General features: G+C 53.0%; 1 protein-coding gene across 5 annotated transcripts in view; it reads right to left on the reverse strand.

Moving 5' to 3' along the window:
* Positions 1-26,743, reverse strand: part of ADAMTS17 (ADAM metallopeptidase with thrombospondin type 1 motif 17) — a 273,147-nt gene that overhangs the window by 126,223 nt on the left and 120,181 nt on the right. For all 5 annotated transcript variants that reach the window (XM_039844085.1, XM_039844086.1, XM_039844084.1 and 2 more), the window contains exons 9-13: positions 24,956-25,096; positions 22,994-23,144; positions 13,678-13,779; positions 12,287-12,432; positions 4,608-4,774 (exon numbers count right to left, since the gene is read on the reverse strand). In XM_039844085.1, the coding sequence (XP_039700019.1) occupies positions 4,608-4,774; positions 12,287-12,432; positions 13,678-13,779; positions 22,994-23,144; positions 24,956-25,096 (707 nt within the window). The remainder of the gene's footprint in view (positions 1-4,607; positions 4,775-12,286; positions 12,433-13,677; positions 13,780-22,993; positions 23,145-24,955; positions 25,097-26,743) is intronic.

The raw sequence follows: 26,743 nt of genomic DNA on the forward strand, positions 1-26,743 counted from the left end.
CTAAGCGACAAAACGGTGCTGCTGAAGACAAACCACCAGGTTCATGGACGTTTCGGCTCCTGAGTGTAGATGCTGATTTGAGCGGGAGATGGAAATGGATCGGGATAGAACATTAAAGGCTCTTCTGAGCTAAGTTAGAAAGAACAGACCCGGGAGGGGTGCGACTCGTCGTCTGGGCTCTTTGGTGAGAGCATCCGCGAGGTGGACGCTCCAGGGCTGGGAGCCCGACCTCGACGGAGAGCTTGTGGCCAAGGCCCCAGGCGGGAAGATGCCTTCGGTTCCACCTGCACACGACTCTCCCGCCCGCAGACACCGTCCTCCACGGCTCGTGCGGTCTGCGGACACCCAGGTTCCAGAACGGAGCCCAGAGGTGGCGCTTCCTCCCTCTGCTAAGCTGGAACTCCCTCCGTCGATCAGCTCCTTCTCAGAGGACTCCGCTCAGAACTCGGGGCACCCCACATCTCTAGGAAGACGTAAGAGCCCCTCGAAGTTCTGAGGCGGGTGATCCGACCCCAGGGTGAGAGACCCTGATGAAAAAGACGAGCTTCGTGGTTCGGCTTCAGGCCCGGTGCCACCCGCCTACATCCTTAGTCGCAGAGATGTGGGTCAAGTCTTTTATAAGTTACACAACGATACACTGGAAGGAGAGAAGCCTGGAGCGCCCCTCTGGCCCAGACGGAGTTCTGACCGAGGCTGGACCGTCTGGGGTGGGTCCCGGCTTCTCACTGGCTCACCTGTTGTCAGGACTGATGCTCAGATGGGGGACGCCGCAGACATGGCCGAGGGGACAGACGCAGGGGCTTGAGAGCCACGTGGACCATCCGTGTGGTGGGGGCTTGGAGGATTTTCGCTGGTGGCTCCTTAGGGCTCTCGCTGCCAGTAGTGACGAGGTCTAACCAAGGTGGAGACACCGCTTAATGCGGAGGCTGTCACGAGCGCTCGCCGGAGCCCTGCCTGGCCTTCTGTGTGGGACAAAAGCTGAGGAGGCTGTTCAGCCCTGTTCCCAAAGCTGCTCACAAGCCTCAGCCGACGGGACCTGCGGGGGCCACCTAACCACAGCAGGGCTCATCAGTTTCTCTCCCCTGAGAAACCACACTGAAACTCCTTCCAGCGGACGCCGTCTGCTTGTGGCTGGTGGATATCAAAGACGTCTACACCTTATGCACAGTTCGGAATTCACGAAGGGTCTGAAAACGGCTAGTGTTTTCTTCCGTTTGTGGCAAACACATTCTCCCACTTGGAGATGGCTGCTCGTGGGTTACCTGGTAGAGAGGCGTCTGCTAGGGGTGCTTCCCTGCACCCCGCTGGGGCTATTTGGTCACTGCACTCTTGTTACCTGTCTAATGCCCAAAACGCTCTGACCTCTGAGCCACGTCTGGCCCCAGAGGATCTGGATAAGGGACGCGGACGTCTGGGGCAGGCTCTGCGGGCCGCCCGTCGGCCTGCACGCGGACGGGCTGCAAGAAAGCCGGTGTGCAGCGCGACGGGAAGCCATGAGCTGCACGAGCCGAGGTGGATGTGGACCCTCTGGCCTCAGACCCCCTCCCCCTGACCCCTCGGACCTGTGGGACACCCTGCATCTTTGTGACAACTTCTCTCTTTTTGATTAAGCAACTCCGGCCGCTTGGCTGAGCTGGCATCAGAGACCCTCACCATGCCACCCGCCTGTCCCCTGGAGGCTCAGACCCGGAGAGGTCCAGCCCTGCCAGGGAGAAGGGGCTGGGACGGTACTCTTACGTCCAGACACGGCCTCTACCGAGGCCTCCGCCACCTCAGTGGGCACATGGCCCGCTGGCCTGGCCAGGGAGGCCTGGACTCTTGAAGGTTCCCACTTAAACAAGATTCCACGGGGAGAGGAGAATGGCATGGGTTTGGCAACGGGCCACCTCGATGGGTTTCTGTGTAAAGGCTTTTCCGCGGAGAAATATTTTCTAAGGAGAGTCTTTGCCTTCTGGTCTTCTGTCAGAGGTAGTATGGGTTTGTGGGCCCGAGTCCTCCCCTGGAAAAATCTACCATTCGTTTTTCACTTATTTTTTTTTTTTTCAGGAACAGAAAAAAGAAAAAAATACAGCTCCCCCTTTCTTGCACTGTGCGTCACTGGGCAAAGAATTCCGCAGCGATGGCAATGTTATAAATAGAGCGGTCAAAACGACTTCTGGAGAGCCTGGGGCCCGGCCACACGGACCGCTCCTGTGACAGCCCGGCTAGCGTTGTGCCTTTTGCAAACTACGTTTTGAGAGGGGCACTTATTATCATCTGTATGTCCCCCCTGCCGTCTGAACTGGCCGTTTATTATTTCATCTTTATCCTTGTGAAATGCTCCTTTAAAAAACTGCTGGCTTCTGTTTGTATTTGAAGAGAAATGAAACCAAACGTGTAAGAAGTCCTGACAATGCCACTCTGGGGGAGATGGGTCGAGCTACCCCTGCAAAGCCTTGAACTTGGGCTCTCTTCTTCAGAGGCGAAATGCTTACTCCCTGTTGGCCGTCCTTTTCAAACGGGGTCGACTTGTCAGATCAAAGGTGGTGGCACTCTGGCTATCGTTATTTCTTGTTTTGGCAGAAAGAACCAAAAAGCGGGTAGGTGAAGACGTTCTGAACGCAGCGAGCTTCCCCAAATAGCCGCCAGGCGAGGCCTCCTGGAGGGGGCTCTGGGCCGACACCAGTGTCAGCCACCGCGACGATAAGGGAGGAGCCGAGCCGTCCAACAGTGGTGAGAAGCAAAACAGAAGTTTAATCTGGACTTGGAGGAGAAATCGGTGGAAAAACAGACATTGAAGAGAGATTTCTGCGTTGAAGACACGAGGCAGGAGCACCGCGGACTGAAGCGAGACACCAAGGGAAGATCGGAAACTCTGCACACAGTGGGGCGGCCACGAGAACGGGCGAGTCTGCCCCAGACCTGCCACGGCCTGCTCCCGAGGGGTGGCAGAGGACACGACGCTGACCCCGGGGACCTGTATCTGGCAGTCCGGTTTGGCTGAAGGACTGCGAACACGCAGCTGCTGCCAGTGCTATCTCCCTCGGGATTAGGGACGCAGAGCATGCCTGAGACTTCTGGAAGCTCCTGTGTCTTCCTGCATCCGACCAACAGTCAGGCAGAGGGCAGCGGGGGCCACGTGCGAGCCTCTCCCTCCAGCTGCCTACGGTCCTCTTGGGAGGCTGGGCGACCTCTCACCTCATCTGCTGGGTAGGTGAGGGGGCAGGTACAGTCACGCGGCTCCCAAAGGTGGTGCTCCTTTTTTAAAAAGGAAAACGTCAGGCTGAGTGGGCTGGTGTTGCCAACTATGAGAGAGAACACCCCACGTCGCCTTACAAGAGGGTTCAAAGCCGATGGGTTAACAGCTGCAGGTCGGAGGCCATTCTTCGCTGTGCCGGCTGGGGCTGTGTCCCCGCACAGCTGTGCACACTTGAGCGTGCAGCCAGCGATGGCACGGTGAGATTTTTTTCGGAGGTCCCTTGGGTCACGGGCAAGGAACTTTAGACCTGGGGCAGGAACCTCACTCTCCTGCAGAAGGCTTTAGAGGCTGTGCAGAAATCGGGCGCAGTTGTTTGAGTTCTTATCAAAGCTCCCCGACCCGGCACTCGTGAAATCACGCTATCTGTCTCGCTCGAGTATGGGAACCCAGATGATAGCTGGTCGTTTTCTGAGTCCGCTCCCCCGGAACTGGGGTCAGCTCCCTCTCTGCTTTTCGTCAGCTGCAGGAGCTTAGACATGTCACGTCGACTGTGACCTCTCATTTTCCACATGGCCTGTTTTGCATAATAAATGAGATGATGAATACGGGGCTAACGTGTGCCTGGCACATGGTAGGCTCGATAAATGGGACCATATTGTCATCATTAGAACGCAGTCTGACTTTCTGCAGACGAACAGAATTTTAAGGGCAAAAACTCTGAACTGGATCCTGCGGGATCCTTCTCAACGCTAAACAAACGCTAAACAAACGCTAAACAAACAGACATAAATTCTGGAGCTGCGATACACCATCTGGAATGTTATTAGCCACTGGGAAAGCCTGCGACGGCCCAGTGGTCGGAGGCCCTTAGTCTGGGAGAAAGCTCTTAGAAAGAAACGTGACCCGAGCTTATCATCATCTTCACCAAGTTGTAAACTGTCCTCAAAAGACTTTTTGCCCCGGCCCCGAACACTTCAGTCAAGGAGTGAGAGCCAACCCAAAACGACCCGAGGAAAGAAATGCGAGAAGGCGTCCACACTGGAAAGGAAGAAGCAGACACACCGGCCCCGCCCTGCCCCGCACAGCCTCGCGCTCCTCGACGTTGGCCCTGGGCCCCTCAGCACCCGGCGGCGAGCAGCAGGCTGCGCATGGGGCTGCAGGGGGAACCTGGGCCGCTGCCTGGCTCGCAGCTGCTTTTGGGAAATCTCACAGGCCTGGGTCATCCAAGTTCAACCTCACTGCTCAGGGAGTGGGTCCGAGGCCGACTCGGGCCGGAGGACTGGAGTGGCCTGGCGGGTGGACTGTGCGGTGGGCGGTGGGCGGTGGCGGGTGGGTGGGGGGGACTGCCCTCTGGGTTTTCCTGGAAGGTGTTTGTTCTCGGGAAAGGAGGGAGGGGGCCACTGCGAAAAGGTGCGGCCTGTGCCTTTACCATCGACCACCGCTGCTGTCAGCAGGCCCTTCTTCTTGCTGCTCAGCCGGTCGTGCGTCTGGCACTGCTGGTCCCGGAAGCTGGGCAGGCCCTTGGGGCAGGGCGGGTTCTCGCAGACTGCATGCTCCACGCTGGCGCCTGGGCAGTGTGTGCCTCCAGGCCCAGGGCTGGAAGGAAGAAACGGTCTGCATCAGTCAGTGGGAAGGGGCTGCGGACAGGGCAGGGGGCTCAGCTGTTGCCTCTTTTGGGAGAAGGGGGCGGGGCATGGTTTGCAAAGCAACCCTTCCCTCCCCCACCCCACCCCGCTAGCTCTTATACACCACGTCTCAGCGCCCCCGGCCCCACGCTGATGGCATGGCTCAGTGAGATATCAGGGAAATGCATCCAGAAACTGTAAATCAAGGACACCCGAAAATGAAATGGGGTGAGCATCGGTTCGGCAAGATCTGCAGATTGTTTCTTTCGTCTGAACTTAAAACTGGGCTATTTGTCAGAAGCTAAGCAGTATTAGGCCTGGTTAGTACTTGAAAGGGAGACCACCTAGGAAGACCAGGTGCTGTAGGTGTAAAAAATAAAAAATAAGGGATTGTAAGCTGACAAGGTTCTTGCAACCTGTGAGGTCGACCAGGGGTTGCCTCGCCTAAAAAAAAAATAAAATAAAAAATAAAATAAAAAAAACTGGGCCATCTGTAACACTGAACACCCCAAGGGTTTTGTGTGTGTGCGAGTGTGTGTGTAGTTTTTGATTTTTCGGGTCTTCTATAAAATGAAGACCTTTAAATGGCTCCTAGGTACACTCCTGAGCTGAGTTTCAGGATGAGCAAATAAATAGCTCTCGTTTACTTTATAGTAAAAAGAATCAGAAGGATCAATTCACTTGTTCATGGGCTTTGGGAAGAGACCAGTCAGATCTTGGCTCTGGGCCAGCGTGAGACCACACGTGGCCCGTGGTATCCTGGGTCCCAGATGCCTGCGCTTGGAGGGGAGGTTGTTAAGAGGTTCTAGAGACACGGTTGTGTTTTCTGGTCAAGTCACATGTGTGGGGGGCAATGCGGAGAAGCAGCCGGGCGCTGGCCTGTCTGGCTGAAGTGTGGCTCTGCCGCGAGGTCCCTGGGAGCCCTTGCAGGACTCGTTTCCACAACGCCATCGTGATGGAGCGAGCGCGTCCCCTCCGTGCTTTGTCATGAAACTCAGCACGCACGAGAAAACGGCGCAAACCGCAACTAACGGTTCCGCTCGACGACTTTTTATCAGTCACACTGTCCCATCGGCAGGGGGTCACTTTCGACACATCAACCATCTCGTTGTGGGTGCTGCTTCTCCTCTCTGCCATTTCTCACGTTCAGACAGTGAGGATGCCCTGTGATCACTGCCTTGGGTGGGGAGGGGAGATACAACAGAAGGTGACAAAGATCTTTAGGTTTTCGTGTCACCAAAGCCTCTAACGGGGATCCACAGACTTTCTGCCAAGGGCCAGATAGTAAATATTTTCGGCTTTGGGGGCCACACAGTCTCTGCTGCAACGACTCAAACTCTGCCGTTACAGAACAAAAGCGACCAGAGACGATGTAGCAACAAGCGCATCGTCGTGTGCCAATAAAACTTTATTTATCAAACTAGGTTTCGGGCCATATTTGGCCCGTCGGCCATAGCTTGCCAGGTCCTGGTCTACATCTCTGTGCTGGAGGAAACTTCTGGAGTGGGAGGGGAGGCCCCGCCTGTGCCTCCGTGCCCACCTCACGCCCACCAGACAACACCTCTCCTGCCCGGGGATGGGAGGTGGCGGGGGAGGGGGTCTGCCCTGAGAGGCTACACACACTGGCGGTCTCAGGGAGGGGCCCTGAGTTTCGCTCTCAGACTTCGGAAATAGCGAAACCTCCCTGAAATGTATGGGATCTGAGAACAGAGGAAGCTTCTGTTCTTTCATCTGTCCGGAGCGCCAGAGAGGCAGAGGGACCTCAGGGAAACGACTGCATGACATGTGTAGGAAGACGGCGCCCCGGCCGGCCTCCCCGAAGCCCTGGGCCCGAGCGCCTGTGCCTCAGGGTGCTCCCCTCATTAACCGTTTCCCATGTTTCTTCCCACTGTCCGACCTCCTCCCACAGGCTAGTCCCCTCTCAGCGCCCCCAGCTCGCCACCCCAGCTCCCCCACCTCCATCCCTCCCGCTCCGCCCACCCTCTCAAGGCCACGCCTCCATCCCGCAGCCCACTTTTCCTTCCGACCCTACTGCTGCCCTAGTCTCTGCTATGGTGCTTACCATCGGCCTTGTGAAATGATGGACCGGTGCCCACCTTCTGCCTAGTCCTCTGTGGGCTCCAGCCGAGAACCCTGCCCAGGCTGGTCTACAGTAAACAGTATTCAGACTCGATTGCAACATATTATCAGAATTTATCTTACAATGACCAAGAGAGTGGTGTCAGAGGAGACAGAGGAGCACGTAGCACCAGGAATCCGTCTCTCCACCTGGACAAGTGCACTGGCAAAAATGGTCTGAAGTAACCATTTTCACCGTCTGGAGCCTGTCTGAGAGCTTGCAGCCTCCAGGAGAAAGCCTGGCTGGTAGGCTGTGGTTAATTTAGGTCACTTTATTTTGAGTGTGGTGGGGGTTCCCCTGTCCCCCACGGCCTGGCCCCATGACAGGCAGCTCTGCCTGCATTCCTGGTGTGGCTTACTGGAGTCAGGGTGGGTAATAAGGACCTTATCCTCTGAATATCTGCAAGGAGAGGTGCCAGCAAGATGAAATCTCATCCTGAAATGAGGTATGGCCACCTGAGGACACGGGTAAGAAGCTGTAAGGTCAGAGTCATTATCACGGAAACAGAGATCATGGGCTAAGGCACCCGGAGGGTTTACGCTGTGCCCGCTCCCTGAAGCTGTGTCCTCCCTAAGTCTGGACAAATAATCGGGAGCATCCCGACTGCACCCTTCAGCTGAGGGAACGAAGCTCCCAGATGTTAGGTAACTAACCGCCCAGCGTGTCTGAAGAAGCGTGTGGCCAGGGGCAGCAGGCATGGGCTGGGCCGGGGCTGCCCATCGGCCATCATAGGGCTGGGCAGGCGAGCCTCGTCCACTGCTATGGTCACCAGGGGTGTGACGGGTGTTTCAAGCTGCTTCTCCGATATCAACCCCCAATTTCTAGTTGTACCCTATTAAGACTTTCTAAAGACGAATAAAGTAGTTTAAATGTAAGACCAAAGGACGTGAACAGGCACTTTCTAAGAAAGGCCGTCCAAAGGCAGAGACAGACACACAGATGCTCAGCCCCACGGCTTATGAAAGGAAGGCAGATGGAAACCTCATAGAGACGCTACCCCATGGCCGCCGCAAGGTGGGCCACACGAGCGCTGGCGGGGACGGGGCACGTGCAGGTCTGCTGTTACCCAGGGCACAGCTGCTCAGTGAACCCGGGTCCTCGTTGGGCCACACGCACGCACACCAGGGGCCAGCAACGCCCTCCTGCACGCGCCCCGACCCCCATGCACTTGACTGTGACGAGCGTGCCGTGCTGGGCCACACTCCAGGACAGGAGCGCTTCTCTCTGTGCTATATCGTAATGAAGATGCTTCAAATTAAAAAAGAATACGGTAGAGGGGCTTTGGTGAGATCCCGGAAGTGTGCGGAGCGAGCTGAGCTGCCCCGAGCTCCCGCAGGGCCACCTCCTGCCGGGGCCTGAGTACTGCTGGCGACCCCAGTGCTGAGCGGGGACGACCCCATGGTTCGCTGAGACTCAGACGAACAGGACCACGCGGCAGCAGCTCCACCCCTTTCCTTGGCGAGGACGGACGTGTGGAGTGGAGGCGGGAGGAGAAGAGAGATGCCAGCCGAGGGGCACTTTTTATTTTCTTGCTCTGCCCTGTTTAGTGACGACGGATCAGAGGGGAAGGTCAGAGAGCGGGTCAGCTCCACGGCCACTCAGAGATGAGACGGCCCAGCCTCCGGCCCCAGCCCCGGGCTCCGATGACGGAGCGCGGCACCGTCACAGGATTTCAGAAGCAGCGCGGGGCGGCTAACGCCCTAGCTTTTGGGCCTCCTCTGACGGGTACCCTACCCAGGCCCGAGTGTGGACGACTGCGACGTTTAAAACCATCCGAGCGAATGCCAGATCACTGGCACGTGGAAAGCACACACACGGGGGTTTCGCCGTGGAAGCAGAAGCAAGTGCAGGCATATCGCGTCACCCCCGACCCTGCCCCCGGGTCTTAGGGAGCGGGACGCTTTCCCTCATCACGCTCATGGGTCACCCGAGGCATTCCTGGTCCTAAGCTCTACTCCCCTTGCTGACTTTTCACACCCGACACCCGAGCCTTTCTCCCGCTGCCTCCTCCCCAGCCGCCCCCAGCTCTAGCCTTCTGATGGGGACCCGCATTCGAATCGGAGACGAACTTCCGGCCTTGCAGTCTTTTTGTGGAAACTCCCACCAACAGCGACACCAATTACGGCAGGAAAGCACGAGCCTAGGAAGCTGGACTAAGAACACGGAAGATCCCTGAGGCCTTGATGTCAGCTGGCGAGAAAGAAAAATTCCAAAAGCTGTAAAGACCGAGGCTAGAGGAAAAAACGGGATGGGAGGGGTCGCTCTTGCCAGTATTTTTGGACAGTGAATAAACCAGCTGCAGAGGACGGGAAAGGGGCCAGGAATATAAAGCGAAGGGGGTGGGGAGAGGCCCGGGGGAGCATTCCAGCTCCGATGCGCGCAGCGGTGAGATCTGCACATCCTTGGGAAATCTCGAGGCCGCCAGCCTGGTGATTTAAGGAGCGAGCCAGGGAGAGAATGTTGTTTTGGTCAGAGCCTGGCCCGGGGCCTCGATCAGCTGTGTTTTGTAACAATCACCACATCAGGTCACTGTGCAAAAGCAGGCTGACAGCTGCTGCCTGGACATCATAAAACACTGTCTGCATCCTGCCTCTCCGCGGGAGGCACCAGGGGCCCGGGCTGAACCTTCCGCCCGAGGCCAGCCTCGTCTCCCCATTCGCCTGGGGTGGTTCCGTGAAGGTGAGAAATGCTACAGGAAACGACAAGGGGACAAGAGCCTGGCGTTTCTGTTCAGAACAGGAAGTAGAGCTGCACTGTTACTGAGAAAGATCGGGCAGGCCGCTGAGGTGTAACTTATCGGAGCAAACACAGTTAGCGGCTCTCGCCCTGGGCAAACCAGGCTGGGTTATGCATTAGGGCTTGTTCTGGGGAGGCATGGAGCACCCTAGCTGTGAGCCAGTCTCGCTGGGGCGGGGTGGGCACTGGTGCAGGGGGGTCTGGCCCCCACCTCCCGGCTGTTCCTCACATTTGGGCCTCAGTGGGGCAAGATGACACAAGGCATCGGGCCGGCCTGACCCACCTTCCTGGCATAATAATTCGCAGTAACCCGTGTTTTGGCGGGGCGGGGGGAGAGGGGATGGTAGGTGTGTGTGTTGGTGGCGCTGGAAACGCCAAGAGTTGCTTATGCTCAGCAAGCATGCCTCCTGGCAGTGACGGGGGGCATCACGTGGCACGGAGGCCTGCCCTGCTGGGGGCACGCGAGGCAGAAGGGTGCCCGAATGGGTGTGGCCTTCCTGGGGCTCAAAAGCCAGTGGGGAGGGCAAAGGGAAAATGAGTGACCAAATATTTGAGTAATTACAAACAGTTGTACTACCCCTGGAATGTTACTTAAGAAGCAGAGAGTGTGAAGCAGGCACCCCACCCGATGTGAGGTGGCCAAGGAAGGGGGCCAGTCTGCGGGGGGACATCCACTTCGAGACCTGATGAGAGCCAAAAATGAGTTAGGGAGAGGGAGGGGAGCACCTGTCTGAGAACAGAATGGAGGCTTCGAGGTCACAGCGGGTTGAATGGCGACCCTTTCACCCCGAGATATGCCCTCTCGGAAGCTGCCAACGTGACCTGAATTGGAAAAAGGGTCTCGGTAGATATAAGTTGGGAACTCTTAATTATAAGATGAGATTACCCTGAATTAGGGTGGGCCCTAAATCTAACGACAAGTGTCCTGAGAAGGTCAAAGACACATGGAAGATGACCCTGCAAAGACGGACGCAGAAATTGGAGTGACCGGTCTACAAGGCAAAGGTGCCGAAGAGCGCCGGCGGCCACCGGAAGCTTGGAATAGATTTTGCTTCTGTTTCAAGGATTTCTAATGATTTACTCATCTATGATAGTTAATTTTATGGGTGAACTTGACTGGCCACAGGGTGCCTAGATTACACGTTTTTTCTGGGTGTGCCTACAACTGGTCGACTTGGTAAAGCGGATGTCCCCACCACCCAGTGTGTGGGGGCCTCATCCCAGCCATTGAGGGCCTGGATAGAACGAAAGGCAGAAGGAGAAATTTGTCTGTTCCAACCCCGCCTCTGCCCCCAGCCTTGGTTCTCAGGCCTTTGCACTTGGACTGCACTAGACCATCGGCTTTCCTGGGCCTCCAGCCTGCAGACTGCACATCATGAGACTTCTTGGGTTCCATGATCATGTGAGCCAGTTTCTAGTAATAAACATCTCTGTCTGTCTCCTACTGGTTCCGTTTCTGTGGAGAATCCTGACACACCATCTACGCTTTTAATTAAGAAATCATTCCGAAAGGATTAAATGCCTCCTATGTGTTGAATACTCTGCTGGAGGAAAAAATTTTAATGAGACAAAATATGTGGTATCAATGCTTACAGAACTACTGGCGGTGGGGGAGTGGGGGGGCGGTTGGGAAATGGTGTTTCTGGCATTGACTAAATTGTGAATGTAAATTTTCCTTTAATTCGAAGTTGGCTGACATCAGGGTCACCTGGAGAGGCTTAAAGCATGGGATTCCTGGGTACCCGCCCCAGAGTTTGTGATTTATTTGAGCTAGGATATAGCCTGGGCATCAGGATTTTTAAATAGGAGGATTTGCTAATTATACAGCAACATGACGTAATTATGAACATAAAGTATTTCTATTTAGTCATTACATATAACTGGCTCATTTTCAAAATTAATGTGACGCAAGCTGATTGCACACAAGCCATAAAACAGACCATTTAAAGAAATATTAAAAATGAGAAACTTCAAGAGAAGGAAAAAGCCCTGCGGTGAAGAAATTATAATTGAGCACAAAATCTAGTCCTGAGCTTTCTGGGCGGCACCAACGTGCCAAGGTGAACAAGAAGGGTCATGGCTGTCACGACAGTTAGTTGATAAAAGAAAGTCTACGAGGGGAAAGAAAAAACAAACCTGGAACAACTATTTTCAGTCAAATAGTTCTAAGAGGACAGCTTAAAAATATGTGGATGAACAAGACAGCTGACTCATCAGCAGTCCGGCTGCTCCCAGGTCAGCTGACAGCCAGTCTGAAGGTTGGCCTCGCTCTGCCGAAGGCCTGCAGGCTTTCCTGGAACGACCCTCGACTAAGGAAGTCCGTGAAGCAGGCCAGGAGGGACTGTCATCCAGCTGTCCCTGGAAACCTTTCAACTAAGGCCTGGGCAAGGAACAGAGAGCCAGCTCATCGCAGCGTCTCTGTGTCCACATTCGTGGAGAGAGCGCTGTTTAGACCGAGACGCGTTGGACACGCACGCCGCCCCTGCGCCCCGGCCCTCGGGGGTTTGACTCTCCTTAAGCTCGAATTCTCCTCCAGAGACCGTCCCCGCTTTGCTGCGGGCGGTGAGAGCTGCAGGCCCGAAGGCCTGACCAGGGCACCCCGGGGAAGGCCCGGTCGGGGGGACTCACGGGGGGTTGTCACATTTCCTCTGCCGGAAGCGGGCTCCCGTCCCACACGTACGGCTGCACATGCTCCAGGCGCCCCACGGGCTCCAGTCCCCGTCCACGTGCTCCGGGATGGGGGTCTTGCTCACACACTCTCCCGCGCGGCACCACTGAAACACAGCCGTCCCTTCCACGTGAAAAAATGAAACGAAGCTCCACGCCACGCCGCCTCCCGCTGCTGTCACACACATGGAAGCAGACTATTTCGGGGTACGTGTGCTCGCGAACTCTAGTGACATTCCTGACTCACTCGACCTGTGTCCCTCTGTCTGGGGCATGAGTATTTTGCCCTAAACTTCCCTAGGGAATGTGCTCCACTGGGGTTTTTTCTAAGTTCCCAGAATAAGGACCAATGCGTATGGCTCGCGAAGAGGCCCGAGCTTCTGCAGACGCCTCAGGATGCGAGTGTGTCTCACTCTGGAAAGGCAGTATTTCCTGGCTCTGTGGTTTTGAACTTCGGAGTTGGGTTTGGTGCTTGGAGATGCCACAGCCGGCAGCACCACGTGGCTGAACCTCGGCTCCTTCTGGGCGTAGGAGAAAGCCAGCCCTCTAAAACAGAACTTCCTTTTTTTTTTTAATTATTATTATTATTTATGCTTACAGCACCTGGTCTTCCTAGGTGGTCTCCCATCCAAGTACTAACCAGACCCTGCTTAGCTTCCGAGATCAGATATTGGGCGTGTTCAGGGTGGTGTGGCCGTAGACCATGGACCGTGGCTCCACTGGGCGTGAACCCAGGACCTTCTGCGTGTAAAGCAGACGTGCTGACCGCTACACTGTGGAACCACGTCCATAAAACAGCATTTCCTAATGTGCGTGGCACAGACTCTGGGGTGATTCAGTGGTCCCCAGACACGGCACCTCTTTCGGTCATTGCGACGAAACTAAGGAGAAAGTCTGGGGCTGTGGCGGGGGCTGGGGACACCTATCTCACCAGTCTCTCCTGCGGAGAACCAGGCCGCTGGCTCGCTCTCTTAACCTCTAGCCAGAACTAGGTGACACTGTTCTCAATAAATCTACTTTACGGTCACCTTTGTTGTATGGCAAGCGATCCTGTTTCTCCATTTATGGTCTCCTGATGTAAAGCTTTTCCTTCTAAAAGATCCACTTTCGTGACAAAAGGAGCTAACGTAACGAAAATATTCAGTGAATGATTCTTGTAATTTATAAGAAAAAAGCAGAGAGGTGATTTAGGTACCCCTCTATGCCTGGAGAGGGCTCCGTGAGCATTTCTTGGGTGGCCCAGGGGATGCTTCGGGGGCTCATGAGTGCAGTGCACATGGCCTCCCAGGGGACGCGGCCCGGGCCCATGGAGGCATGGGGCTGCCCGCGGGGGCGGTGGGAGGCGGGGTTACCTTGTCAGCCCCACACTCGGTGCCGTCCAGGGGAGGGTCCAGCTTGGTCTTGCAGGAGGCGTCTCCTTCCACCAGGCACCACAGGCCAGCGCACATCAGGTGCTGTGGACAAGGGAAGGAAGGTGACTTCCCAGAATACCACGCATGCGTCACAAGGGGAGGGTGATGGCTGGTTTAGACTTAAAATGTGAAATCAAAAGGAAAGAAGGAAGGTCGTGAATCTGGATGTCAAAACAAACAAATGAACAAAAAAACAGGGGCATCATTTCAACCGGTTCATTTAGCTCAACAAAATGCTGTGTGTTTCTCCGGAGAAGGCCTGTGTCCCCGGCAGTCAGTTGGGCAGGTCTGGTGTTCACTGTTCGGGGCCTAGGTGTCTGATGCAGGGACAGGCCGGGAGCTGCTAGTGAACAGGTGCCTTCCACCTAATGTGGGAAGGTAGAAAGGACAAGGCAGGCGCCCATGGGTCATACAGCACATAGGAGAAGCATCTCACCAGCCAGGCCTCCTCCGCGGTGATTTGCTGGAAGCAGCAGCTCTGGAGCTGGGGCCGGAGGGGCCGTTACACAGACCCAGAATGGTGGCCCCAAGGGTGCTAAAAAGCTCAGGGTGCCCTCTGGGGCCAAAGGGACAAACTTCGGTCCCCTCTGTGGTTGCCTATCTTCTAGCTCGGCTGAGCCGTGTGGAATTTCTTACAGTATTTCACCCAGAGGATTTCTTAACATGCACAAACACGCAATCAAAATAATTCCACTAAAGTAGAACTAGGCATTAAAAAATACCGACTCCCATGTAATAATAGGCAACCTGGATGTGGACAAAATGCCCAGAACGAGACAAGGTGTGAAATGGATGGAAACAGACGTAGCAGCGTCCTCCTTGTCCTCCTGAATCTCCCTGCTGGACCACGAGGGACGGGCGCTGAGTGTAACGGCTCCGAGGCAAGTTCCACACGTGTCTCCGTGAGCCCCAGTGGGAGGGCCCCCCGCCCACGTGCTGGCCTGCCCATCTGTGCACCTCTTCTGACTCCCGCCCCCCCACTTCCCTGCCCCCTCACAGTGCTTCCCTGGGATCATCCCAGATAAACTATTTGCACCCAAATCCTCGCCTCGTGGTCTGAAAATTGAGACCAGAAGTACTTAAGGCTCTTTTAAAGACGCAGTACGTCCATGATGCCAAACCCTATCAAGGCGAAATGAAAAAAAAAAAGCCTGAACTGGAGTGGGGCGATGTCACCCTGTAGGGCTTGGCTGGGGAACCCGTGGGGGCACTTGGAGCAGGATGTGGGTCAAAGGTCCCTGTGCACAGCTCAGGACAGTAACGGCGGGCTCGCCAAGGGTGTGTGCCGTGCTCGGTTTCGAGGTCACTGTTCCAAGGAATCTCAAACATCTGCACAGAAGAGACATGCAACTGTGCTGTCTAAATTCAAAAAACGCTTACACGTTGCAGGGAAGGGGCCGGACAGCAGGGCCGGAGGGGCTTTGTCAGGGAGCTACGCGAAGCCCACAGCTCTTTCTCACGTTCCAAGAATGTCAGAGCTGCTCTGTGCCCTGAAAAAAGTTGACGATGCAAGTGGAATATTGTACCTTTGGGTTCGGAAGAGGCCCTATGTTCCCATTACCGGTCACCCCTCAACAGAATCGCGGAAAGACGAGAGCCCCGAGCACGGCACAGCTGGTCCCGTAAAGACTGACTGCACCTCGTTAAATGTTTGATTCCACATACTCAGACCCCAGAGCTCTTCGGGGGTGTGGTGTCAGTGTATGGACACATGCTCCAGAGACAAGGCTGACCCGGGAGGTGAGTTTATGGGGTAGGAGTGCTTGGGATCAGGGGACATAACTAGCCCTTCAGGAGAGAGAGGAAGAAGGTGCCGTAAACTCTTTATTATGCACTTTATAGACAGCGCTCTCCCATGAAACTTTCCCAATCATCAAAGCAAAGGAGAATGAGGCCGGGCCAAGATTTCTTAAACAGAACACAGAAAATGCTAACCATAAAGGGAAAAATTAATGAAGTATACTATGTTAAAATGAAGGACTCTGTTTCTCAAAAGGATAATTGTGAGAGAGAGAATGTATTTGCAATACATGGGAGAGAGATTTGCAATACGAAGAGTCAACGAAAAATCTGTATCTAAGATGTGTGTGTATATACATATATATACACACACACGTGTATGCGCGTGCATGCGTGCGCGCGCGCACACACATCCATCTCACAGATCAATTAAGAAAAAGACCAGTAGAAAAATGCACAAGAGACCCGAAGAGATACTTCACAAAAGAGAATATCGAAGCATATAAGATGGGCATAAACATAAGAGCAAGTGCTCAGTTTCACCAGTCATCAGGGAAAGGCAAATTAAAATCACCATGAGGTACTTCTACATACCCACCAGAAAGAAGGAAAGAGATGGAGACCACCAAGCGTTGGCAAGGATGGGGCGTGCTGAGAACTCTCTCAAGCTGATGGCGTTCTAACCCACTGCACCCACTCTGGGAGACTCCATGGCAGTATTCGCTGAAGCTGAAGACATGCACAGTGTGACCCTCGGCCATTCCTCTCCTAGTTGTATGTCCAGCAGAAATGTGTATATGCCCAACCAAGGCAGTCAGCGTTCACGGCAATAGCATGTTTGAGTCCCAAAGCTGAAAACCACCCGAACGCCCATCAACAGAAGAACAGATAAACTGTGGTCTAGTCGAACAATGTGATTCTGATCCTCTTTACACGACCTTCGAAAACAAGGGAAAATTATAGGTGGGAGTCAGGATGGCGGTTACCTTGTTCCGCATAAAAGCAAGGACAAGGATGAGCAGAAAAGGTGACTTTAGAGCTCCAGCCTCTGACCCGAGCTCAGCCGCCGGCGTCGTGCTACGCGCCCAAGCCACACATCACCCTTTTCTGTTTCACAATGGGACAAATAGGGTGGACTGCATGGACACCTGTCACTGTGATGCTTTCTAGGCAGATAGCTGGCATCTGTGTCATGCTTTACAAATAACAAAGAGCTCTGATATCTGTCATCCTGAGGCTCACGACAGCTGTGAGAGGCAAGAAGGATGGAGTTTTCTCTATCTTTTCCACTTTTCCAAGAGGCAGATGTTTGCAGAAGGACCCTGAACTGAGTCAGAAGCTCAGGGCTGGGAAGTCACTCACCAAGGCTCACATCCTGGTTCTTGGCTCATTTGGTGGTTACACAGGTGTGTTTAATTTATAAAAACTAATCGAGGTCTAAACTTATGATTTGTGCACTTTTCTGTATGCACATTATACTTCCATAAAACTCTTTAAAGAAAGAGAGAAGAGGCAGAGAAAGAAGAAGGAAGGAAGGAAGGAAGGAGGGAGGGAAGGAAGGAAGGAAGGAAGGAAAAAAGAAAGAAAGTAAAGAAAGGGGAAGGGAGGGAGGGAGGAAGCAGGGGAATGGCAAAGAACAGAACAGAAAAGAAAAAAAGAAACGCATGCTTAGATTTGTAATGGGAGATTCTAGACCCACTTGTCATGAGGTAGAACAGGGACTTCAGAGCTGCACAAGGAAATTACGATGATAAACTGTATGTGTAGGAAGTCGTATCTCACAGCAGGAAAGAGACTGTGTGTGGTGAGGAATTTCTGTAGGTTGAGACACACGCACGCACACACACACATATGCACACACCTCCCTAAGGAGGATCTGTGCCAGCCTGGAAACATCCCCGGCTCTCTCCAACATAAAGATCCTATAAATAACTGGTTGAAGAATAACTCAGAGGTGAACAACAGTGGGGAAGAATCAGCACAAGATCTATACTAAGATGGAAGAAACAGGGGGGATAAAGCAGGTGAAGAATCATCACCAGAAGATATGGTCATGGGTCGCTAAAAACATTGTGCCAGCATATGTGCATGAATTCTTAAAAAAAAAATAGTACCTGTCTTTTTTTTTTTTTTTTTGCAAATTCACAAGAACTATGGGAAAACATGGGCAGGTCAAAGGAGGTAACATTTGAACTATCAGAACTTGGTTGAGAAATGTCTGAGAAAATAAAATCAGATAACTAAAGAAGACCACACTGAACGCAGCGTGACAGAGAAGAGACACACCACTGAACACAGGCAGGGGCAACGGAGCTGGTGACTGAGAAAAATATAATAGAAATGCACAAGTTACTCCAAAAAATTAAGAGAAAATGACAGATATGGAAGACACACAAAGGAGCTCTCACATACGCGTAAGCAGGAGGCAGGGAGGATGCGGCTTTTTCTATTTTTTCCATTTTTCCAACCGAGGAGGCAAATGTGTGTGGAGGCCAAAGGCTCCGGGCTGAGGCGGACGCCTTGAACGTCAGTGGGAAGCTGTGGGTCCAGGGCAGACAGCGCTTGTCACCGCACTGGCTTCACGGCAAACGTCACGTCAAGCGCGTTGTGCCGCTGAGGTCCCCAGGGCGCCCCCTGACAAGCAGGTCAGCGCCCAGCTTCCTTCGCTGGGGGGCTGCGAACACGGCAAAGGGGCGAGCTCCTCGGGAGCCACTTCCGGCCACGCGGTCGGGGTTCAGCTGCTTGTCTTCGGCTGGCGGCGTCCCTTGTATGGACTCTGAAGGGGATTTTGATCCGCTTCCTCACCGGCCACGGTGCGTGTGTGGAGAGCAGCTCTGATTCGACACGATGCTGAAGGGGCCGGTTACGTGAAAACCCTCAGGAAGGTGTTGCTGATAACGCGAGCCGACGGGGAGATAAAATAAAATGCGACGAGCTGGACGGAAAAGTGACTCATCCAAATTTCCCACACGTGCTACTGCGCTTTGAAGCCTTTCCGCAGGCCGGCATGCCGGCCCCGCTTCTGGAAGGTTCCAGCGTTGGTCACTCCTTCCGTGTTCCTGGAGGTTGCAGAGGCTGTTACCTGGCTGGGGAGACCCGAGGTGGGTCCCGCTGGGTGAGGCGGGGCCGGGATACCCGGACATCCAGTTGACAAGGGGTGGGGACAAGAAATGAAGGACAGGGTGCAACTGGCAGAGAGATGGAGAGCGGAGGGCGCAGTCTCCTGGAAATGTTCAGACACTTCTGGAAAATTGGGGCCGTCTGCTGCCAACGGCCAACAGCTCCGAGGGAGGCTGCAGCTGCCGGGCAGGAAGCTGAGGCTGTGGCAGGGAGGACGGCTCCGCGCCTGGCGCCCCCCGGGCGTCCTACCGCAGCGAGCGTCTGCCCGAGGGGGCGGGGCCAGGCTCCGCTTCCGCTTCCGCTTCCGGCCAGTGCCCGGGCGTTAAAGGGACAGGTTCCATTCATATCTGCAGTTCCCCAACTGAGCTGCGCTGGGCCGGGCCGAGCTTAGCCTCCCAGGGAAGCTGTATAGAAAGACACACTTGAAACCCACTCCCCAGAGACTAACACAGCCGATCTAAAGTCGGGCATGAAAACTTCTGACATTCTCTGGAGCAGGTCCCAATGGCCCACCAGGTTTAGAAACAACTAACATCAAAGAACACTGTTGTTCAAGGTGGAATCCGGACTCCCTAAGCGTCCCGGACACCGCAGGGGCCTCTATCCATCAAGATGCCCATGGGACTTGCCGTGGGACTTAAGAAAGGACAGCAAAAGGGTTTCCAGCCTACGGACTGGAGGCTGGAGAGCAATTCCCAGGGGTTACAGACACCCAGAGAACCAGGAGGAATGCGAGGGCAGCACAGGGAAAGACACAGAGAGAAGGACCCACCAAGGGGACAGTCGGCTAAACAGTGCCTCCTCTCCCACTGGCTCCAAGAAATGAGGTAGTAAGAAAAGGACACTAGCCGACCTTCACAGAGTGCCTACTTGGTGCCAAGGGCTTGATTCATTTGTGACTTAACCCTCGTGACAACCCCCTGATGTATAAGTACAATGATTTCTCTCATTGTGCAGATTAGGAGACCGAGGCACAGAGAGACTATGTAACATGCTCGAGAAGTAGAGGCAGGGCGTGCGCTGGGCAGGCTGAGTCGAGAGCCCATCTTCTCGACCGCTGTGCTAGCTGATGGCACCTCCACGCTCTGCTGAGAGGCCGGCAGCGTTCAAGGGAAACCAGCAAAGGAGGAAACGTGACGCGCAAGACCTTGAGTGCCTACCCGCAGTCTAGACGTTCTCGCCTCCCTCCCCGAAACAACTGGCTTCCAGCATCCGGACTTAACACTTTTTAAAAAACAGCATCCAATGCACAGCTCAGTCCATTGCGGATGCCGTGGCATGGGGCACACTTGTGCTCGCCCACAGGTGAGGCCAGGGCGGGTGCGTGTCACCTCCCGTCGCTGCCTTCCTCTCCTCGTGGGGCAGTGACATCACACTGGGCTGAGAAACAGAGACGGTGGAACACGCCATGAGGAGCCGCGAGGGTACAAGGATGAGCGGTCCTCACACAGCACCTTTCAACTGAGGACCTCGGGGAACCGAGGTCATGGGGGAGGGGACAGATAAGTATTGCTTTTGCCATGAGAAGGGGCGAGGGCTTTGCGACGCCATGATCATCGTCAGGGCTGCCTGAGTCCCCTCTTCTTGCTCTGTCTCCCCTAGGACGGCAGACTCTTCCTTTCGGCTGACAAGTCAGACCTACTTCTGGCCTCCCACCCTGTGTCACCTGGCAGAGTATCTGAGCTTCAATAGCCTTAAAGTCCTGTGAAATCGTGACTTTGCTTTGCAGTGACTGCTGACAGACACAGGAGGAACTTGTAATCATAAAAAAGATGGACTGGACTAATTGCGTAAAGTTCGTTTCCCCTTTCTAATAAATATTTACTACCCGATGTTTATAACTTTTAGGTTTGGACTTTCTTGAAACACTTTATTGAATTAAAAACATCACATTACCATTGGCTAAAAGAGGAGACGGCGATATTTGCCAATAACTTTTGCAACAAATGCCAGCTCCCGAGGCCAAATTTTTTTGGTAGTTCATATTTCCATGGACAGCTTTGAGCCTTACAATACCAGCATTCTGAAGACAAGACACGAAAGACACTATGGTGATGGTGTGGGGATCTCCAGAGCCGCAGAACTGAAAATGGACTGTATTTTTAACTTTTCTTGGTTCTCTGGTATGCAAATGTTTAGGAAAGCAGGAACCTGGTTTTAATGTTGGAGGCTGGGCTGCTCCCAAAACAACTGTAGCAACGTGTTTTTTTTTTTTTTTTCCCCTACAGTTATTTACCCTGTACCTTTGAGCAAGGAAACGGTTTTTAATTTGGATTGGTCTGAAAGTGGCTACACACGGTGAGAGCCAAAAGAAGAACAGATACGGAAGTTGAGTCGGAAGAAGGTTTGTACCAGAAACTCTCCCTAAAGAAGGGTTAATAGCCCATGGCGAGCCAGAACTTCTGCCGGGGCAGATGCTGGCCTGCCAATTCCTGGCACCAAGCCCCTGGCCTTCTGCTAGGAGGTATCTGGAGGAGACTCTGAACCTTTTAAGTGATATCTGTCAATGCATAATTAACTGTAAAACACATGAGATTACCAAGGAGACAAACTCAAGGATCATTCAAAATACAGAAATAGGTACAAACATGGAATATAGCAATATGTGTGTTCCTTGGCAACGCATTACATAACAAGATCTGCCCCTGGATCGGCTATCCCCTGTAATTTTGAAGTAGTAGTGAGTGTAGATGATATTTTGAGACGCTGACTACCACTGTCATGCCGTATGAAAAAAAATCAGTGACCTCTAATCTTGAGACAGTCATGGAAGCCACGAAGACAGCTGTGGCTGATGCCAACGTGCATAATTATAGGAAAAGCAAAGATGTAATTCTCTTTCCTATCCCTGCTCACAAATCCTCTGAAATCGACCATGGACCCTCGTGATTTCATGCAACAAAGACGCGCCTCCACCTTCTACTGGGAATACGCTTTTGTCCCTCACGAGAGGCAGCAAGCAGCAAAATGAGAACTCTGCCCACCAGCCGTCACGGTGGTTAGTATTTTTCTCAAAACATAATCTATCCGGTTTCTTCTTAGTTTTCATGGTTTGTATTCCAGAAGAAGAAAAAGAAACAGTTCAACTCCTCCGGACGTGTGTGTTTCGCGGTTTTATTCCTTTGGCCGGGTCCAACCTCTGTTATGTTTCCTTATTATTTTCTTTTCTGTAATGGGCTTAACGTTCTAGAAACTTTTAAGACAAAAGGTTCACGCATGCGCATACGGCCCCAGCGCTTGCAAAAGATTCACGCATGCGCATACGGCCCCCAGCCCTTGCCTCATTCACGTACAGTTGTTTTTCCAAGCCGCTTCTTGAAGGCTCTGCACAGCAAGGTAAGCCGAGGGCTCTGAGCATCAACAATCTGGGGGAAACTGACAACCGTGAACGTGAACGGCATTCCTAACTGCCATGCCCGACTGTGGTTTTTAAGAAACGCATCCAGATTTTTGGAGTTGTAATGCCTTTAGGATATTCATTCCCCTAAAATTCCTGGCTAGGAGTGTCATTCTCTCTCTCTCATGGTCTCTAGTAAGCAGTATTTTTTTTTCCCCCCCTGCTAAAGGGATTCACAGGTGATTCGGAGAATTTTCTTGAGGATTCGGCATCACGGTTCTCTCTGAAACGACTGCAGACGCCGTGAGATGTCGTGATGTCATTGGTGGGTGTCACGATGCTGTCCACCTGGAGATATGGGCTGGCCATGGGGGCCTCAAGGACACCCACACCTAAATGGGACATGTCATGAACCCTAAGAATGTGAACTGCCTCGGGTTCTTAGCGAGGTGGAGTATAAACGACTAACAGGCAATTATGACCCATCCTTACACGACCTAGTCTCGTGTGCGTAAGACATCAGAGTGGTAAGCAATGTCCTCCCTTGCTGCCTTATTAGCTATAGCTCTGTTGTTATTTATTGGTTGACTTACAGTTATTATCCGACTCTAACCATCTTCGTGTGAAATTATTCTGATGCATATACCATGTCAAAACATTACAATTCTGTGCGGCCGTTTCTCCCCATCTGCCCTTCACCCCCCACCCCCACAAAAAAAGAGAGAAATACCTTTGGATTAAAAAATAAAACAAAACAAAACACATTAGGCTGTCGGTGTCGGTAGTAATTTTGAAGCATCCCCCTGCAAAACTGCCTACACGTGTGAGAGAGAGTGTGTGTGTGTGTGTGTTTGTGTGTGTCTCTTCTCATGGATGTGCCTGTGCAAATGCCCACGAGGGTATATGTATATGCAAGTCTGTGCATGTGAATGGGTGTGCTTATACTTGGATACATGTGTGCGCACGTGGGAGTGCGTGTGTGTGCCAAGTGTGAACACCTGCGTCTTCTGGCAGAAGCCAGACGCCCCTTCCGCGGCCGGCCTTCCCGTGGCGGCCTACCTCCATGTTTCTGCAGAAGGTGGCGTTGGTACCGAACAGGATCTGGCACTGCTCGCTGGCGCTGTAGTGCATCCCAGGCAGCTTGTGAGGGAGGCGCACCGCGTGCTGGCTCCTGGGGTCCGTGACCAGCAAGCAGGTGCTGACTTTCGACCTGAAACAGCCAAGACACAAATCAGCTTGCAAAGGTCCTGCCTGGGATTTTGTTTTGAGTTTTAGCCAGTGAGAAGGATGCAGCTCCAAATGATTTATGTGAAGACGACCCAGGCACCGAACATATGGCCTGAGCTTTTTCGCTTTTTGCTTTTTCCACATGGCCAAACGCATGCATGACCTTCACTCCGAAGGCAGCGAGAGCTTAGCACGTAGGACAGGGCTCGGGAATAACGAAGCCTCGTGTCCTTTTCTTGGGGGGTCCTGAGAGCTTTCATGGATGAGGATGACTTTGAAATCGATTCCTATGATCTTTTCTTAGAATATGGCTTTGAGTAAAAGTTACTAGGAATTAAAGAAGAAGATAGAAGTTAGGGTCGTTTTGCTTTATTTTAAATTAAAACAAAGTGGATATTTCCAACTCTGCAGATTCTGTTGCGGCGGAGGGTGGGGGCGGGGATGGAGGGGGGAAGCGGTGGATGGCAGACCGTGGCAGCTGACTGGTCCAGGTGTCCCACCTGACCACACCTTCTGTCATCCCTGGTGGCAGATTCTGCAAAGGATTTCAAGGAGGATGAGCATATTATCTCTGAATACCTGGACAGGGGATGGGAGGCTATAGCTCCATTAGAAGGGTGAAGTCTTAAGTGTTTTTATGTTTAATTTCCTGAAACAAGGCTGACAGTAGGAAAAGCAAAACCCATCCTCTTGCCAAGATTCTTGAAGAATCTTGGGCTGCACACACCTAAGCACACAGGGGCTGACGCTGGTCCAGCTCTCCCGGGCTGAGAGAGAGAGAGAGAGAGACAGACAGACAGACAGACAGACACACACACACACACTGCTTATACAGGCAGGGGGACCGGCCTGTCCCCTGCGTACGTACTTGAGCGAACAGAAACACTCTGCCTTGTTTCACAGACCCAGAGTAAAATGAAACAATGTCCAGCGGCTTGCAACATTCCCTAAGAGTCTGAGACAATAAGGACTCAGTAGGGAAGAGATTATGTTAAAACTAATGTGTCCATTTTTAAGCCACGAGAACCACTTACACAATTTCACCACCCACAGGACACAAGAAAGAAGACCCACGATGAGTGCAGAAGACAGAGTGGCACTTTTGCGCTCCCCTGGCCCTCACTGGGCACTTCGATGTGTGTTTGGACAGCAAAGCTCCATCGCAGGTGAGACTCAATGATGCCCTTGCATCTCCATGGGGCGGACACAGGTGCACACGGCTAAGTGGTATCTGTCCGCCAAACCTGAGGTCCTGACACTGAGACCCACAATTACACCTGGGCGCAGACTCTGTTTGACAAAGGTCTGAAATCAGATGGCCAGGTCTTCCACGGAAGCCTGAGAATGCGCAGACACATTCTGGAAAGAAAGTGGCAGAGATAAACCCAACCCAGCCTGACACGGGAGAGAGTGAGCGAGCCCTGCTCGCCGGATGACACGCGTCCCACCGGTGGACATGACCTGGGTACAGAGGAAATACCTGTTCTACAGAGACCGAGGGGCGCTGTCCACTTACAGTCAAAATAAAATGAAATACAACAGAGTTCAAGACAGGGTCACGGTGTTGATATTCCACTCAGTCGGCAAGCATTTTTGAAGCCAGCTGGGCGCCCAACGTTGGACGAGACGCACGCGTGGGAGGAAGTTGTCCCATTTACAGATTGCTGTAGTGACCACCCGCCAGGCCAGCTGAGAATTCTCGAAGGGACTCCACGCTTGTCGAGCCTCCAATGACTGTGTGTTCTGGAAGCACCTCCTACTGCACAGATTGTACGGAATGATTCAAAGACTTACTTGAGGAAGTTTTCAAGGTCATCTCGACTGCAGGAGGACCAGGAGAGGTCACTGGGGTTCCGGCCTTTCACCCACTCTCCCGACATGATGTGGGATCTGCCGGCACAGGATGAGTGGTCATCGTCGTGGTTCATCCCCAAGCTGGCCGAGGAAAAGGAAAAAGAGACAGGGACACTTAGGCTACAGGCTTCTCATCTCTGGTTCCGGGTTCTAGCATCCTATGCTTAAATCTGAAACGCAAAAGGTGACATGGGGTGATGCCTGGTTTCTGCCGCTCTCGCAGGTCAGACCAACAGTCATGAGCTCACGAAGAGACAGAGTGATGACCTGCTTGCTTAATGACTGGAGATGGACAGAGCAGACAGACATTAGTAGCATTTGCTAAGTAACCAATAAGTGACTAAACAAGTTACATTAATTGTGATACTGTAGTTTTCAAACTAAGTTTCTGATGATTAGTGTTGATTGCTTTTCGACACTAAAATATCCTCACGTTAACCATCTAAGCATTTTGTTGCCTTAAAGAGAAGTCGATGCGCGAAGGGCTAGTGGGAACCATCCGAGACTCCGACTTATAGAATATGATGGGTGCAAATCGTCAAATTCATGACAAATGTGGCTTTCCAGTCCTTCACATCATTACGTCTGGGCCCACCAAGATCACACCTGTCACCTTCCCTGCCCAGTGGTACCTCATAAACAACTGAAGCCTGTCTAGACACGGTGACTGACCACACGCTAGGTGCTGAGCAATGAACGACTGCAGTTTACACACGGGCTGTTCATAGAGTAAACTGAGACACAGGACACACAAGGTCTGGTGGCCCACAGTTGGCTGACCCGCGATCTCCAGGGGAGAGACATAAAGATGACCGCTCTCTGTCAACAGCCCAGTGGATAAAAATACGCACTTCCATTCATTCAAAAATAGAGGTTTCCCAAATGTCAGGCGATGGGCAAGAGAGAGAATGGTACACAACGGGCCATCCCTGACCTCGAGTCATTGCCAGTCTGGGGGAGGAGGCGACCCAAACAGAAGTCGTCACTATGAGAGGTTTTAAATGCTTCTCTAGAATAACCTTCTCCTAGTGGTCCTTATGTCCCTGGCCACCTTTCGTCACTTCTACTTCTTGCTGGCTACTCCTTGTGCCTCGCGGGGGGAGGTACCCGGCACGTCTGCTGTGCACACCCTGCAGGCCACGCACGCCACGCTCCGCCCGCAGAGGCGCCCCCTTCACCCCACCACGTGGGGTCGGACCGGCCCACGCGATCCTATCCTTCGTAAAACACACCGCCTGGCACACCTGTGCCTGAATGACCCCCACAGGTCTGCTGCCATCAGCTGAAGGTCGCTTCTGAAGTGTCGATTGTATTTATTTTCAAACCTGTTGGTGTCGGTGACACTTGTCACTTCGATCAATACGTGTCATGTTAACGTAATGGCATATGAGAACGAAAGCAAAGCTGTTTCCATGACAACTAGCGTGGCTAGTATCTAAAATAGTGTGCATAGCACAACGAGAAAAGAAGGGAAAAATCATAAAAACCAGCCCCGGACCTCTTCACAAGGGTCTTTTATATTCCACCCGATCTAAAAACAAAACAAAAAACCCTGGAATTTCAAACACATTGCATCATAGCTGTGGTCTGTGTGAGGCCAGTGGCCTGCAATTCTAACGGGAAGACACCCCCGCCCCCAAAAGAAAGGCTATCACTCCCCACCACCACAAAACTGGTGAAAAAATGAACATTTTCATGGCTTAAGCTAAAAAAAAGTTTAAGGCACCT

Source organism: Pteropus medius, unplaced genomic scaffold (assembly GCF_902729225.1).
Source record: "Pteropus medius unplaced genomic scaffold, Ma_sr-lr_union100, whole genome shotgun sequence".
Lineage (NCBI taxonomy): Eukaryota > Metazoa > Chordata > Mammalia > Chiroptera > Pteropodidae > Pteropus > Pteropus medius.